Raw genomic sequence first — 17,855 nt, forward strand, 5'->3', positions numbered from 1 at the left:
CTTCTTGAACTGCTGCAATCCATTTGGGGTAGGTACACCCACAGTGTTGTTAGGAAGGGAGTTCCAAGATTTTGACCCAGCGACAGTGAAGGAACAGCGATATAGTTCCAAGTCAGGATGGTGTGTGACTTGGAGGGGAACTTGCAGGTGTTGGTGTTCCCATGCATTTGCTGCCCATGTCCTTCTAGGTGGTGGAGGTCGCGGGTTTGGAAGGTGCTGTCTAAGGAGCCTTGGTGCGTTGCTGCAGTGCATCTTATAGATGGTACACACTGCTGCCACTGTGTGTTGGTGGCGGAGAGAGTGAATGCTTGTAGATGGGGTGCCAATCAAGCGGGCTGCTTTGTCCTGGATGGTGTCGAGCTTCTTGAATGTTGTTGGAGCTGCACTCATCCAGGCAAGTGGAGAGTATTCCATCGCACTCCTGACTTGTGCCTTGTAGATGATGGACAGGCTTTGGGGAGTCAGGAGGTGAGTTACTTGCCGCAGGATTCCTAGCCTCTGACCTGCTCTTGTAGCCGTGGTATTTATATGGCTACTCCAGTTCAGTTTCTGGTCAATGGTAGCCGCTAGGATGTTGATAGTGGGGGATTCAGCGATGGTAATGCCATTGAATGTAAGATAATTGGCAAAAGAGCCAGAGGTGGTATGAGGCGGGTGGGCTGCGGGAGGAATTATGCAGCAAGTTATAATCTGGAATGTATTGCCTGAAAGGGTGGTAGAAGCAGATTCATAAACTTTCAAAAGGGAATTGGATAAGTACTTGAAAAAGAAAAAAATTGCAGGGCTGTAAGGAAAGAGCAGGGAAGTGAAAGTAGTTCAAAGAACCAGTACAGGCATGATGAACTGAATGGCCTCCTTCTGTGCTGTATTATATGATTCTGTGTAAACATTCACATACTTTGTGAACCAGTTTGTACAGCTGAATGTAGTAAGACCACTGTCCCTGCCAGGAGATTGCATAGCTGGGGGTGGGGGAGGGTGTGACTGGGGTCATGGAGTACATAATTTGCAACATGACAATATGGGACAGGCTCAGTGGACTTGCTGGTCTTTCCTGTCTTATTTTTCTTCTAAAAACAGGCTATTGACTGGTAGTACAATACTATCATCTATCGGTTGGAAATATAACTACATGGGCTAAAATCAGTTTGAAGACTGAATTGAGAATATACATTCGTGTTGTGGAAAATAATGAGGAACCAAACTTAATTATAATAGTTTGTTTCATTCCCTTTCTAAGTAAATAAGAGGGGGAAGCAGAAGTACATATCCTTCCTTGTTAAGGACTGCTACCTAAATTCTTTAATTGTCATGATGCAATTCCATATATTTTTGACTATTCTCCCACAAAAACAAGAAGCAATTCATTGGCTTCAGTGTGATTGATAAATGCCTCACACCTACAGCATTGAATGGTTTTTGATCTTTTTCTAACTGATAAGTCAGGAAAAAAGGCAATGTTAGACAACTAAAACTCAGTCTAGCTTTAGCTATAGAAACAGCAGCTGTGACAGGGTTTCCAGAAAAGGCAGGATGCAGAGGAGATACTCTGTTCGAGTCGAGAAAGATGATCCACTGCAATGGAGTTGCGTACTATTTACGTCGTTTTCATAGTGTGCTGAGATAAGTTGCATTGGCTGAACTAAGTGAATCTGATTGTTAATTATCTCTTCACCTTACTGTGTAGCTTTTGGATCAAACTTCACCTCATGTAGTATTAACTTGGTCCACCTTTAGAGAGATTGAAAAACTGCATGTGTCTGGGTTGTGTAATGGGGGTTTTATTGTTACATCCCTCGGACCCTTCCATCGTAGAAGATATAGGGCAGTGTGAATCAATTCTCATTAACATGAGATGCTAAAATCACTCACTGGAGTGACTGACACTGTTACATAGCATTACATAGAAATGAAATTTTTGGCACAACTGGTCTGTGCCAGCATTTATGCTCTACATGAGCCTCCTCCCATCCTACTTCATCAATATAACCTTCTGTTCCTTTCTCCCTCATGTACCTATCTAGCTTTTCCTTAAATCTCTGCCATCCACCTCAATTATTCCTTGTGGTAACGAATTCCACATTCTCACTGCTCTCCGAGTAACAAAACAACAAGCGGCATCTGAATTGAGAACAGGTGCCAGCAAGCACCTTGCCTCAGAGCACTGAAAAACTTGTGGAATGCCTGCACGAGGGACCCAGCATTGGGAAGGGCGGGCACCGAGAGCCACCCCCCTGCCTTTTCTGCCGACTCCCCCTGCACTCCACTCCCTCCGCGACCCCTATTCCGCAAACTATGGGATGCGAGGTTCTCGCCGGCACTTTTGCCGGTGGTCAAGAGTCCCATCGCCCGGATAAAATCCCAGCCTTCATCTCTGTTTCCCACCCTGCACCCAGCCATGTCATCTTGTAAGAGGCAGAAAAATCCAGGACCAATAAGGGAAAAGATATTCCGGAAAATTCCTCTCTGAACCACTTAGGCGATCAGAACTGGTCCACGAGATCATTTGTACCATGTGTTATCCATAAAGCCACTTACTTTTTATATGGTATGATCTCTGCCCCAGTGAAGAATTGATCCAGCACCATCTTGAAAGCATGCAGAGAGTCAGCACCCACCACACAAGTCTCCGAAGTATTCCAGAGGCTCGCTGCACTCTGGGAAAGGAAGAGCTGCCTAACATCCGGTTTATTACTAACTTTGCATAATTTAAACTTGTGCCCCCTGTATTCCCCAATGTTAAACTGGAATAATCTGTCAATAGGCATGCTATCCAGTCATTTCATCACTTTATGAACCTGTTAGCAGGTCACCACCAAGTCTATGCTGTTCTGAAATAAATAGACCCAGTGGTTCCTTTAAGCCTCTGAGTAACCTGTTCCTTAGGATCTATCTCTTAACCAGTTTGTATTGATTTGGTTGGGTGTGTGAGTGCTGCAGAAGAAATCTTGGCAGGTTGCTGCAATGAATTTGTTAGATTGTAAATACTGCAGCCACAATGTGCTCATAGTGGAGGGGTGGATGTTCCATGTCTGGCCAGTGGTGACCCCTAGGATGTTGATGGTGGGGGACTCAGTGATGATAATGCCATTAAATGTCCAGGGAAACTGGATATGTTCTATCTTGTTGGAGGTGGTTATTATCTGACACCTGTGTGGCACGAATATTTCTTGCCACTTAACAGCCCAAGCCTAGATGTTGTCCAGGTCTTACTGCATGCAAGCACGGACTGCTTCATTATCTGAGGAATTGCGAATGGAACTGAACACAGCATCCCCACATCTGATCTTATGGTGGAGGGGAGATCATTGATGAAGACATTTGGGCCTAGCATGCTGCCCTGAGAAACTCCTGTAGTGATGTTCTGCGGTTGAGATGATTGGCTTCCAACAGCAACAGTCATCTTCCTTTGTACTAAGTATGACTCTAGTCACTGGACTTGCATTTTACTAGGGTTCCTTGATGCCACACCTGATCAAATATTGCCTTGATGTCACTCTCTTCCCTCCTCTAGAATTCAGCTTGTGTTGCTGTTTGGGCTAACGTTGTAATAAGGCTTGGAGCCGAGAGGCTCTGCCAACTGAATATTGGTGAGCAGGTTATTGGTGACTAAGTGGCACTTGATAGCACTGTTGACTACTCCTTCCATCAATTTTCTGATGATTGGGAGTAGACTGATTGGGCAGTAATTGGCTGCATTAGATTTATCCTGACTGTGAAGACATGGACATGTGAAGTAATGGTCTGAATACCGAAATAGAGGGCAAATATTTGATGACAGGGAGAAGGCTAGAATGTAAGCTAGCCATGTGCGAGGCCACATGCTTTCAATTTTGATGAAATATTGAGTAGAATTGTGGAATGCAATCTTCAAAATGCCGATGGCTTGAATTAATTCATTTCTTGTAGACTAATAGTCCTGACCATATGTTTAACACCTTAAATCAAACTAATTTAATAACAATGGCCGGAATTTTACAGTGGGCGGACGGGAGCCGGACTCCGACATAAATGTCGGTGACGAACCCGCTTCCGCCTAGCCTGGGGATCCGTCTCGTATTTTACGGGTCCCAGGCTTTAATTGTCCCGAGGCGGGACTTCCATCCACTTGAAGGAGGAGGTCCCGCCTCAGTGAGCTGTCGCCCAATCAGCGGGCCGGCAGCTCTTAGTCTTAGCAGCGCCACCGGGAGCGGTGGCCACTGCTGGGACTGCAGCCCAGCCGACGCCATGGACCCAAGAGAGTGGGTAAGTTTGGGTTGCCTCACCAGGGGGATCGTTTGTGCCCTGGTGAGGCTGGGGTGGTCGTTTGGGGGGAGGGGGGTGTCTTGGGTTCCGCGGGTGGGTTGGGAGGCGGGGGCGGCCCTCAATCAGGCACCCTGTGCCCGACTGCTGTGCCCCAACCCCGGGGCACAGAAAGGCTGGCAGCTATCACTGGGCGGTCTTTCACGTCCCCAGCAGACCCGCTTGCCATGGGTAAAATACCCGTGGAGGTGGGTGAGGGCCCTTAAATGGCCGTTAAGTGGCTACTTAAGGGTCTTGATTGGCCTTGGACGGGCGGGCCATTTTCCACCCCCCCCCCCCCCCCCACCCACCGCCCGACCTCCGTAAACTTGTCCGGAGGCAGAATCGGGGCGGGTAGGCCTTCCAGAGCCTGCCGCTCAATTTTACGCTGACCCCACGCCACCATCCAGCCCGCTGGGGCGGCATAAAATTCTGGCCAATGTCTTGAAACTGATACATAGTTACACTCGTATTTATAGATATATATGGAGGCTGGATGATGAGCCATAATTCATATCCCATAATGATTAGTTCCATTAGTGGAAAGTGGATCGTAACTTGCTGCTGCTGTGTATTGCCTCTGATAGCCCACGTTAAATAAACTTAACGCTTAAATAGAGCAGATTAGTGTGATTTTTTTTCTCTCTTGCTCTACTGTCTGTTATCTTGAAGGAAACTATTCAATGATGTGATACCATTTCATATCTATGGTATAGATAAGAAATACAAGGTAACATTGGGTATCATATCTATGCAAAATAAACAATAATCAGACAAAATAAACTGAGTGAGTTAAAAGCAATTAGCATGGTCAACTCAACCTTTATTTTTCACAATATTATACAAAACATGTTTTCCTTTATGCATTGACTTTTTTAAAAAAAGTTTGAGATTCTGTTTTTATCATACGAATTACATAAGTTAAATTTGCAGTGACAGGACTACCCTGATCAGTGTTGCTATCACAGCAGAGTGAGGAGTCATCTGTATGTCATGTTGTGGTGGAGTTGCTGTTGGGTGGTACTATTGTATTGGTCCATTTGTGATACTCAGTTTAGTTGCATTTGTATGAACAGGGTTAAAAATGGTGACTCAAATTGTACCCAGGGGTATCTAGAAGCAGCCATTAAAAAATCCTCTTTAATGTGTACCCTGCAAAATAGAGTTCAGGCACCATTCTTTAAAAAGAATCCCACAAAGCAGAAAATCACTATTGCTTTCCATGAGCACAAGCAAGTACATCTTTATGAATAAGTCATCACTTCTATAATGTCATCAAGAATGTGGGGTGAAGTCAGCATCTGATTCTATCACCCAGGTACATACTCTTGATGTCCTTAAAATGCCTTACAGTCAATGGCATTGCTTTACTACTTGATGAGCTTCTCAGTCTTGTGTTTCGATAAAATGCATGATATTACTGGAAATATCTGCATTTTTAATTGTTACGTACATGTGTACGACAATGTTTTATGTGATCTTAATTTATTATTTGTTTTTTTTTTGCATTTCCAGTGGAAGAAATTATAGATCAGGCTGACTATCTTTATGGAACTGGAGAGGTGGCTAAACTTTATCACCTTCTTATTGAACACAAGAACAGGTATTATAATGCCAGATTATACAGTAAATATTTAGAAGTGTTGTCAATTGTGCTGATCATCTGACACTCATTCTTGACACTTGTGCAATGCTCTGTTGAAGTAGGAACTTGTGATCCATGATATGCCATAAATAGTCTAAATTCTCCCAAAAAATAAATAGGAGTTGAGTGGTTGCATGTTATACATTAAAGTAGGAGCAAATGGACAGGCCAGCGGGGATCCCAGTGTACTTTCATTTAATATGCTGCATTCGCTGCTCACGATGTAGTCTCCTCTACACTGGGGAGACCAAATGCAGATTTGGTGACAGCTTTATGGAACACCTTTGTTCAGTCAGCAAGTGTGACCTCAAGCTTCCGGTCACCTGTCATTCAATTCTCCACTTTGTTCCCAATCTGAGCTCTCTGTCCTTGTCCTCCTGCAGTGTTCCAGTGAAGTTCAACGTAAGCTTGAGCAGAACCTCCTCTTTTGACTGGGCACTTTACAGCCTACTGCACTCAACACTGAGTTGAACAATTTCAGATCGTAACATCTGCCCCCTTTTTTTTTCCTTTTTCTTTGCTGGTTTTGGTTTTTCTATTTTTCTTTATCTTTTCAGATGGCAGCTGTTCATGATTCTGCCGTTCACACTTCTTCTGGACACATCTTTTGTTTCTTTACTTATCACTCCCTTCTGCCTTGCAACATCAACCTTTTTGCCATTTAAAAAAAAATTGTTCTTGGAATGCGGGTGTTATGAATGCTGGTCTCTGTAACATGATTATGTTTTAAAAACTGTGATTTTTAAAAGTTTAAGATGGAGTCTGAAAAATCAGGTGACCTCACATCCACTCTGCGTAAGGACACGACAGAAGTCTTGGTTACCAGCACAACAGAGAACACAGATCAAAGACTATTTTTGAAAAACAGGGACCGCAGGGGTAACACCTGAGGAACATTGGATTTCAGCCTCACGAACTTTCATCTTGTAAACAAGGAGGCAATGATTCTGAAGATGCAAATACACCAGGCAGCTGTTAACATCTGGGAACAATGGAAGACGCAGGTAGCTTGGCTGAAACCAGTCTTCTGGACTTTGCATATTGAAAAAGGACAATAAGCTACTGATTTTTGTGTCCAGATAAATATAACAGATTTTCTGAAGGCAGACAAGCTGTACAGAAGACCAGCGGTGGCAGCCTCAGAGCAGGTTGTAAGACAGGAAGACAACCAGCAATGGCAGCCTCGAGAAACTGAGAGTGAGAGAGAGAGAATGAGAGGGAACACCTGCTCTTAGAAGTCTCAAACAGCAAAAGGCTGTGAAAACTTGAACATATTTTGAAAGTTGAAGTTTGCAAAGAAGTAAAAGCCCAATAGGGTGGCACAGTGGCGCAGTGGTTAGCACCGCAGCCTCACAGCTCCAGCGACCCGGGTTCGATTCTGGATACTGCCTGTGTGGAGTTTGCAAGTTCTCCCTGTGACCGCGTGGGTTTTTGCCGGGTGCTCTGGTTTCCTCCCACAGCCAAAGACTTGCAGGTTGATAGGTAAATTGGCCATTATAAATTGACCCTGGTATAGGTAGGTGGTAGGGGAATTGTGGGGATGTGAGAGGGTAATGGGATTAATGTAGGATTAGTATAAATGGGTGGTTGATGGTCGGCACAGACTCGGTGGGCCGAAGGGCCGTTTCAGTGCTGTATCTCTAAATAAAATTAAAAAAATAAAAACCTGGAATCGCCTTATTCATGGACCTCCAGGTCGGAAGTGCTCAGAGTGAAGAGCTCATTGATTTTGAAAAGATCTGGGAGATCCAGCCCATTGCAAATGGAAGGAGTTTGGAATGTTTAACCACAAAAACTTGGTCATCAAAGAGGACTGTGTAATATATAAGTGTAGTGTGAGGTTTTCAAATGTTTGAATAAGTAAATAGCTTTCTTTGTAATTTGTGGTATCAGCTACTTGCAAAGTACTATTTAGTTAATGGGGATTTCTTTTAGTTTAGTTGTTATAATAAAAGTCTTAAGATGTGAAATCTTGTTGTGTAATACTTTAAATTGGTCTGGGGTTCATATCTTGTATTTTTCATGTTAACGATCTCACTGAGGTTGTCACAGTGGGTATCACTGGCAAGGCTAGCATTTATTGCCTATCCCTAATTGCCCTTGAGAAGGTGGTGGTGAGCTACCTTCTTGTACCACTGCAGTCTGTTTTGTAGGTACACACAGCGTTGTTAGGGAGGGAGTTTCAGATTTTCGACCCAGCGATCGTGAAGGAATGGTGATATAGTTCCAAATCAGGATAGTGTATGACGTGTAGGGGAATATGCAGGTGGTGGTGTTCCCATGCGTCTGCTGCTCTTGTTCTTCTAGATGGTAGAGGTTGCGGGTTTTGAAGGTGCTGTCACAGGAGCCTTAGGGAGTTGCTGCAGTGCATCTTGTCGATGGTACACACTGCTGCCACTGTGTGCCATTGGTGGAGAGAATGAATGAATGGCTGGGGTGCCAAACAAGTGGGCTACTTTGTCCTGGATGGTTCTTGAATATTATTGGAGCTGTACGCATCCAGGCCAGTGTAGAGTATTCTATCACACTCCTGGTTTGTGCCTTATAAATGGTGAAGAGGCTTTGAGGAGTCAGGAGGTGAGTTACCACAGAATTCCTAGCCTCTGAGCTGCTCTTGTAGCCACAGTATTTATATGGCTAGTCCAGTTACGTTTCTGGTCAGTGGTAACCCCCAGGATGTTTATGATGAGGGATTCAGCAATGGTAATGCTGTTGAATGTCAAGGGGAGATGGTTAGATTCTCTCTTGTTGGAGATGGTCATTGCCTGGCACTTATGTGGCATGAATGTCACTTTTCACTTATCAGCCCAGGCCTGAATGTTGTCTGGGTTTTGTTGCATGTGGGCACAGATTGCTTCAGTAACTGAGGAGTTGTGAATGGTACTGAACATTGCAATCATCAGCAAACATGCTTCTGACCTTATGTTAGAGGGAAAGTCATTGCTGAAGCAGCTGAAGGAACTCGTGCAGTGATGTCCTGGAGCTGAGATGAGTGACCTCCAACAACCACAGCCATCTTCCTTTGCGCTAGGTATGACTCCAACCAGTGGAGACTTTTGTCCCTGATTCCCATTGACTTCATGATCCCTGATGCCACACTCGGTCAAATGCTGCCTTGATGTCAAGGGCATTACTCTCGCCTCACCTCTGAAATTCATCTTTTTAGTCCATGTTTGGACCAAGGCTGTAATGTGATCTGGAGCTGCCTGTCTCTGGCAAACTGAGCATTGGTAAGCAGATTATTTTTAAGTAAGTGCCGCTTGATAGCAATGTCAACGGCACCTTCCATCACCTTGCTGACGATTGAGAGTAGTCTGATGGGGCGGTAATTGGCCAGATTGGATTTGTCCTGCTGTTTGTGGACAGGACATATCTGGGCAATTTTCCACATTGTCGGGTAGTTGCCAGTGTTGTAGCTGTACTGGAACAGCTTGGATAAGGGTGCGGCTAGTTCTGGAGGACAAGTCTTCCATACTGCTATTATTAAATCGCTCCTGCCTTCCACCCTATCACAGACCTTCCCTTTTATTCTTTTTCCACACCCTCCAAGTTTTAACTTTTAAAACTTATTACATCTTTAACTTTTCCCAATTCTGATTAAAGTTCATTGACCTGAAATGTAAACTCTGTTTCTCTCTCCACAGCTGCTGTCAGACTTGCTATTTGCAACCTTTACTTTTTTTATTTCAAAATTCATAAAGGGAGTAGGACAATTCGTGATTCTGCAGGGTTGTGGACGAAAAATGAAAAATAGGATCAGGATCTAAAAGGGATGTGGCTGGACAAAACTGCTTGTTCAAATTCTTATGTACTTATTTCCTTAAGCCTAGTATTAACTTTACATTCATTGATGCTTTCATATATGATTGGAAGCTGTGTGCACATAATTATTCAAATAGTGCAGCATTTATTCTGCAGTTACAAAAATAAATTTCAGAACTGATAATCTTTGTAAATGCCTGCAAGTTTTGTTTGTTTTACATTTGCAATGATGGAGCTTCCTCTTTGACCAATAGATGCAGTCGTATCTCCTGTGTGCTGAACTGGGAAATCATTTGAATGTTTATTTTTTCCAATATTAAACTTCACACCAAATTTGCAGGGAGGTTTCAGTTGTTCTAAAGTAGTCGTATACAGTTTAGTATCTAAAGTAAACATTTATTGATATCAAAGATAAAGATGATTTTACAGTAGCTGCTTTTAATTAGGTAAACAATATTCAAATAATTTATTCAATAAGTCACTATTCTCATCAGTATTGTGAAAGGTATGATATTATTTTCTCCTTCGTTTAAGATACTTTTTTCCAAATAGTCATTTGGTAGTACAGAACTTGAGTATTGCTGAAAATAGAGACATGTTCTCAAAGCTTTTCGTCTTGCACTCATCAGGACAATCAGAAAGAATACCAATGTAAGGGAAAACAACAACTTTATACTGTATGAGAAGAGAGTGCTGATTGGTTGGCAAGTGAACTCTGATTGGTAGAGGCATTCTCCATGGTTTTGGGTTTCTGCTGCAAGTTCTTGATCATGGTCACACCTTGGTAGAGGATTGGAATGCGACTCAGTGGCTAAATGTTTCTTTAGTTCAAAAGAGTACAAATTGTGGACCAACTCAATCCAAGCCCATGTAGTCTATTAAAGTGTAACATTAGCATAGTTAATTTGTTTGCCCACTTAGAAAATGGTAGTTAACCTAAAGAAATAGGGAAAAACAAGATTGGAAGAAGGAAATTTGTTTGCAAAATTGAAGTTTACAATAAATAAGTTGTATCCTGTGTTTTATCTAGTACAAATGGTGAACTTCTGTGGCGCCTAGCTCGTGCATCACGTGACATGGCTCAACTAGAGAGCATGTCCAAGGAAAAGAAGAAGCAGCTGACATATGAAGCTTTGGAGTTTGCTGAAAAGGCACTGGAGAAAAATGAATTGAGCTTTGCAGCTCATAAGGTAATGCATTTCATTTTGTCATGTTTGTTTTTTTTTCAGTCTTCTGCCAGTTTGTGATCTTATTTTTTTTTAAATCTTGTATAGTGGTATGCAATATGCATCAGTGATGTTGGAGACTACGAGGGCATCAAGGCTAAAATTGCAAATGCTTATGTCATTAAAGAACATTTTCAGGTAAAGTAGCAGCCAATAAATATGAAATTTTCCAGTTGTGCAATATCACTGCATTTATTTTCACCTTTTTTTGTAAAATGTCGTCCTATTTCTATTGTTAGTAAGACTAAGAAACTGACTTTTGAGTATTGGGGGAGGGATTATAAATAAATAAATAAGGCAAAGTAGTTTAAAATAGTAAGCACTTAATGTACTTTAGGGCAGATAGAAGCAAGGTTAAAAAAGGATAATTAAGTGAGAGAAAAATAGAAAGGAAGGGCTTATTGAGTGATGTGAATGGGCCAGGATTGCAGCATTTATCTGCAAATACATCAAACATCGGGAAATTAGAGGCACTAAGTGGAGGGAGATGGTATATCGTAGACAGAAACATGACTTCAGTTGAGGTAAGGCTGGTCGCTGAATATTTCTATATGCAAAGTATTTAGAGCTAGAGGAGGAAAGAAGGCTGGGGTGAGCTTGTTAATTAAGGGCTGTATAACAGGTGTAGAAAGGAAGGTTTTGTTATTGGTGCTCAGATGGGAGTGTGCTGGAGAGTTGAGTTAAAGAATAATAAAAACTGGTCAGTCTTCCCTAGACTTTGTATTCAGGCAGTCAGTGTAATTTTCAGGTGAATTGGGATTAGAAAGTGGGAGATAATTGGATTTTCATGCTTTGAATTATTTTTTCCCTCATCTAGATATTTAAAGATTCCAAAGTTTTCCCATCATGGGCGTTAAACTAACTGGCTGGTAATTATTCAGGCTAGTTCAGTCTCAATCTTTGAAAATGGGTGTTACATTGGCCACTCTGCAGTTCCCCATCCTCAAAAGTACAATTTCTAGGGCTTCCTCTGTATCGTCTCCCCTTTTCCCCAGGATCTTTGAATAGTCCTGGTACTCTTTAGCTTAATTAACCTCTCCACAATACTGGCCTTTTTATGTGTGTCAGCTATGGCTCAGTTGAGAGCACTCTTGTCTCTGACTCAAGGTTCTAGGTTCAAGTCCCACTCCAGGGCTTGAGCACAAACATCAGTGCTGATGCTCCAGTGTACTGGTGGAGGTGCTGTCTTTTGGATGAGACATTAAACTGAGGCCCCATCTGCCTGCTCAGGTGGATGTAAAAGATCCCATGGCACTATTTCGAAGAAGAGCAGGGGAGTTACCTCTGGTGTTCTGGCCAATATTTATCCCTCAATCAACATCACAAAAAACAGATTATCTGGTCATTGTCACATTGCTGTTTGTGGGAGTTTGCTGTCTGCAAATTGGTTGCCATGTTTCCTACATTACAACAGTGACTACACCTCAATAGTATTTAATTGGCTGTAAAGCGCTTTGAGATGTCTGGCAGGCATGAAAAGCACTATATAAATGCAAGTCTTTCTATCATATCTCTCGCCTCATTTTTAACCAATTCAGGATTCATCTCCTTTCCCAAATCCTTCTGGTTTATAAACACGGAAGTAACTTCACCAATTGCTGTTCATCCTCCACTAATTTGCTATTGTGTCTTCTTGGGAGGATTGTGGGGTGGGGTGATAGTCTTGCCTGACATTTAGCAACTCTGGTTGAACGTTTTGTAATTATTACCTAGATTGCAATTTTTGTTGTTTAGAAATTAGACATGGATCTTTGAAATTAGAATTGTTCATGATCATAGTAAACTGGACACACAACTGATTGCATTCTGCTGTTGAGGGGATGCTGGTTTAAATTTGCCTCAATCCTTTATACCCTTAAAGTCTAATTCTAATTAAACACAGCCTGAGATCAGTTAGAGTTCAACTACTATAAAAGCAAAATACTGCGGATGCTGGAAATCTGAAATAAAAACAAGAAATGCTGGAAATACTCAGGTCTGGCAGCATCTGTGAAGAGAGAAGCAGAGTTAACGTTTCAGGTCAGTGACCCTTCTTCAGAACTGGCAAATATTAGAAATGTGAAAGGTTATAAGCATGTAAAGCGGGGGTGGGGCAAGAGATAACAAAGGAGAGGTGTAGGTAGGACAAGGTCACAGAATAGCTGACCAGAAGGTCGTGGAGCAAAGGCAAACAATATGTCAATGGTGTGTTGAAAGACAAAGCATTAGTACAGATGTTGAAAGACAAAGCATTAGTACAGATCTTTCTTCCTCTTCACTTCCCTCTGACCCCACCCCTTCTGATCTGACCCCTTGCCATGTATTCACTATACCCTCCATGTATTCACTATACCCTCTGACCTTCCCCTCTCTGATGCTGAACGTTCTGTACTTAAACATCTCAGTTTTATCCCCTTACGCCCCCACCTCAATGAATTTTGCACTCGGCATGACTTTGAGCTCTTCTTCCATCGCCTCCGCCCCTGGGCTCACTTCTTTGACCAGTAGTCCTCCCCCCGACCAGCAGACCCATTCATCCGCCTCCAGCATTCTCCCTCTACCTGGACCCCTCCCCCTGGCCACTTACCCGCTCTTGATCTTTTCATTGAAAACTGTCGGCGAGACATTGGTCATCTCAATTTCTCTGCCCCCCTCACTCACTCTAACCTGTCCCCCTCTGAACTTGAGGCACTCCGTTCTCAGGTCCAGCCCCGACATGGTCATCAAACCTGCAGACAAGAGTGGTGCTGTTGTTGTATGGCGTACTGACCTCTACCTTGCTGAGGCGCAGCGCCAAGTCTCAGACACTTCTTTCTACCTCCCTCTGGACCATGACCCCACCACTAAACATCAAACTACTGTCCACAGGACTGTCACTGACGTCATCTCCTCTGGAGATCTTCCCTCTACAACATCCAACCTCATACTCCCACAACCCCGGACAGCCTGCATCTACCTCCTTCCCAAAATCCACAAACAGGACTGTCCCAGCAGACCCATTGTCAGCCTGCTCCTGCCCCACTGAACTTATTTCTTCCTATCTTGATTGTATCTTTTCTCCGCTGGTCCAGTCTCTTCCCACCAACATCCGTGTCTCTTCTGATGCCCTATGTCATTTTGACAATTTCCAGTTTCCTGGCCTCAGCCGCCTCCTCTTCACTATGGACGTCCAATCTCTCTACACCTCCATCCCCCACCAGGACGGTTTGAGGGCTCTCCGCTTCTTCCTGGAACAGAAGCCCAACCAGTCCCCATCCACCACCACCCTCCTCTGCCTGGCTGAACTTGTTCTCACATTGAACAACTTCTCCTTCAACTCCACTCACCTCCTTCAAGTAAAAGATGTAAAAGCTATGGGTACCCACATGGGTCCTAGTTATGCCTGTCTTTTTGTGGGATATGTCAAATATTCCTTGTTCCAGTCCTACTCAGGTCCCCTCCCCCAACTCTTTTTCCAGTACATTGATGACTGTATCGGTTCAGTTTCCTGCTGCTGCCCCGAACTGGAAAACTTTATCAACTTTGCTTCCAATTTCCACCCTTCTCTCACCTTTACGTGGTCCATCTCCGACAGTTCCCTTCCTCGATTTCTCTATCTCCAACTCTGGGGCTAGGCTGTCTACGAATATCCATTATAAGCCCACCGACTCCCACAGCTACCTCGACTACACTTCTCCACATCCTGCCTCCTGCAAGGACTCCATTCCGTTCTCCCAGTTTCTCCATTTCCGACGCATCTGCTCTGATGTTACTACCTTCCATGATAGTGCTCCTGATATGTCTTCCTTTTTCCTCAACTGAGGATTCCCCCCCCACTGTGGTTGACAGGGCCCTCAACCGTGTCCGGCCCGTTTCCCGCACCTCTACCCTCATCCCTTCACCTCCCTCCCAGAACCGCGACAGGGTTCCTCTTGTCCTCACTTTCCACCCCATCAGCCTTCATATCCAAAAGGATCGTCCTCCGCCATTTCCGCCACCTCCAGCGTGATGCCACGACCAAATGCATCTTCCCCTCCCTTCCCCGGTCAGCATTCCGAAGGGATCGTTCCCTTCGTGACACCCTGGTCCACTCCTCCATTACCCCCACCAGCTTGTCCCCTGCAATCACAGGAGGTGTAATACCTGCCCATTTACCTCCTCTCTCCTCACTATCCCAGGCCCCAAACACTCCTTTCAGGTGAAGCAGCGATTTACTTGTACTTCTTTCAATGTAGTATAGTGTATTTGCTTCTCACAACGTGGTCTCCTCTACACTGGGGAGACCAAATGCAGACTGGGTGACCGCTTTGCGGAACACTTCCACTGAGTCCGCAAGCAGGACCCCGAGCTTCCGGTTGCTTGCCATTTCAACACTCCCCCCTGCTCTCATGCTCACATCTCTGTTCTGGGATTGCTGCAGTGTTCCAGTGAACATCAACGCAAGCTCGAGGAACAGCATTTCATTTACCGATTAGGCACACTACAGCCTGCCGAACTGAGCATAGAGTTCAATAATTTCAGAGCATGATGGGCCCCCTCATTTTACTTTTTTCTTCTTTTTTCATATTTTTTGTGTGTTTAATTTTATTTCATCTTAGTTTGTTCAGTTTGCTTACCCACTTTTTTTCATATTTGTACTTGCCGCTGTTCAATTTTCAGTCCATTAACACCCTACCTGTACTAATGCTTTGTCTTTCAACACACTATTAACATATTGTTTGCCTTTGCTCCACAACCTTCTGGTCAGCTATACTGTGACCTTGTCCTACCTACACCTCCTTTGTTATCTCTTGCCCCACCCCCACTTTACTTGCTTATAACCTTTCACATTTCTAATATTTGCCAGTTCTGAAGAAGGGTCACGGACCTGAAACGTTAACTCTGCTTCTCTCTCCACGGATGCTGCCAGACCTGCTGAGTATTTCCAGCATTTCTTGTTTTGATTTCAGAGTTCAACTGCTGTTTTGAGAGAGAACTTTGTAGACTAGAAGATGCTTGTAAATGTCTGGCTGCAGGTCAGCGTTAAATGAATTCTTACATTTCAAAAGTATATAAAAAGAGAAAGAAAGACAATCTAGTAGATGCTTTTAAATAGCACTTTAAATAGATAGATGACGTAAATGTCCAGCTCATACACCCGATAAATATCAAAGGCAACTGGTCCAGGTTTATCTGTTTTCAGAATTGGTCTAAAATTTGTCTATGGGGCGATTTCCTCTGTACATTTATTGTAACAAAATGGTCAATGGTTTCTATACAAACCTGATTTATGATTTTGTTCTGAACAGCACAGAGAAAATCTCTCCGTTTCCCCACCCATTCCACTTAGACAAAGTTTTAGAATAAGCTAAATTTAGGATGTTAAATAGACAGATGTCCATTCGCCAAAAATGAGGAAGCCAATGACAGTCTTTGATCCACAACTGTTTTATTGGCAATTCAAAGTTTAGCCCAAATATCAGTTCCCACTCTTCCCTTCTGGACTAACTCACTGTCCAGAGGCAACTCCACCACTGGGCGAAAACCCAGCCCTTAAATGCAAAACTATAATGAGCTTCACCTGCTCTCTATTAACACTGAAATGTGTCCTGTTTAATTAAAGGGACCAGCATTTTGAATAGTCAGATTTCCTTTTAAGAAAAAAAAACACATTTACAGATGAGTAAAAAAATTAGATTCCCAAACGTTATAGCGACATAGCCTCCTTCTGGAACCGCCAACAACTTTTCAGTAGAGGCATTCCTCTTAGTGAAACAGTCTGATAGTTGATGACTATTATTTACCCATCTTAGCTTAGAGATTTCTTTGCTTTCCAATATTTGCTTTAAAATTGGCTATGTCTATCCTCAGCCTTTTTTCATACACTTTCTCAAATGTATATTATCCCACAGAGATTGATTATCAAAGTAACATTCAATTTGTATTGCCCTTTCAGTCTCTCTTTTATATAAACATTCTTCCAAGATCTTGGACAAATAGAACGCCATATCAACAACATCGACGAGTGCAAGAGTTTCACCACTCATATTTCCTTGGCCTCCCATGCCAATGGGTAACTTTTCCCATTCTCTCCCACAAGGAATATCAAACCCTCCTGCACTGGAAAATCCATCACCAAGGTTTGCATGTGAGGCATCACTAAAGACCATTAATTTCATATTTTTGGGATCACTCAAAAGCAGGGAACTTCAGCATATACAACTCTAATTTTTTTTTCAAGTTTTGTTCATCTTCAGGATGTCTTCAACCTTAGGATATTTCATCACAAGACTAGGTTCTAGCACATCAAAACTTGCATCTGGTCTCATCAGTGAGGCTAACCAATTGAGCTGTCTGACAAGACTCCTCAGCTGTTCCATTTCATCCTTGGACATAGCTGTGTCTTTCTGTTCCCCACCCGGCCACCGCCCCCTCCCCCTCCCCCCGTCAGAAATTTTGCCAGCATTCCAAGACCCATACCAACCCATTTTTCCATAACTTTATCCACTATATAACAGGTAAATACCTTGATCTCTGTCCCACACTTTCAGGTCCATAGCGACCACTTCTTTAAATTCCCGAGCTAATGGGACACTCACAACCAGGCGCTGCGCTGTCTTCGATATTTAATACATCTGTCACATTAACATGTGATTTGTTCAACAAGGGAGTTGTATTCTTTATCCACAACTCTGGCAGCCATTAGCAGTAGCTTTAACTTCTGGTTATGACAGATTTTCCAATCGAAGATTTACTCAGCAACAGCAAGCACAGACTCAGGAATTTCTAGACTGAATTTTTGTAGTCTGTTATATAACCGATCAAATTCCATGACATATTCTTCCATGGACTGTTTGTCCGTCTTAAATATATCAAAAGTCGACCATGCCTCATAATCTTCCAACAAATCATCTTTTTTGTAAATCTTGTCCATAAATTGTAAAGGAATTGGCAATCCCTCTTCAGTATCCAAGTCAGTAATGTCCAGTTTTGAAAATACCTTA

General features: G+C 43.1%; 1 protein-coding gene across 2 annotated transcripts in view; it reads left to right on the forward strand.

The window, feature by feature from the left end:
* Nucleotides 1–17,855, forward strand: part of rmdn1 (regulator of microtubule dynamics 1) — a 40,125-nt gene that overhangs the window by 6,576 nt on the left and 15,694 nt on the right. For both annotated transcript variants that reach the window (XM_068031655.1, XM_068031656.1), the window contains exons 3-5: nt 5,797–5,884; nt 10,719–10,878; nt 10,963–11,052. In XM_068031655.1, coding sequence (XP_067887756.1) covers nt 5,797–5,884; nt 10,719–10,878; nt 10,963–11,052 — 338 coding nt within the window. The remainder of the gene's footprint in view (nt 1–5,796; nt 5,885–10,718; nt 10,879–10,962; nt 11,053–17,855) is intronic.

This window comes from Heterodontus francisci, chromosome 5, assembly GCF_036365525.1.
Source record: "Heterodontus francisci isolate sHetFra1 chromosome 5, sHetFra1.hap1, whole genome shotgun sequence".
Lineage (NCBI taxonomy): Eukaryota > Metazoa > Chordata > Chondrichthyes > Heterodontiformes > Heterodontidae > Heterodontus > Heterodontus francisci.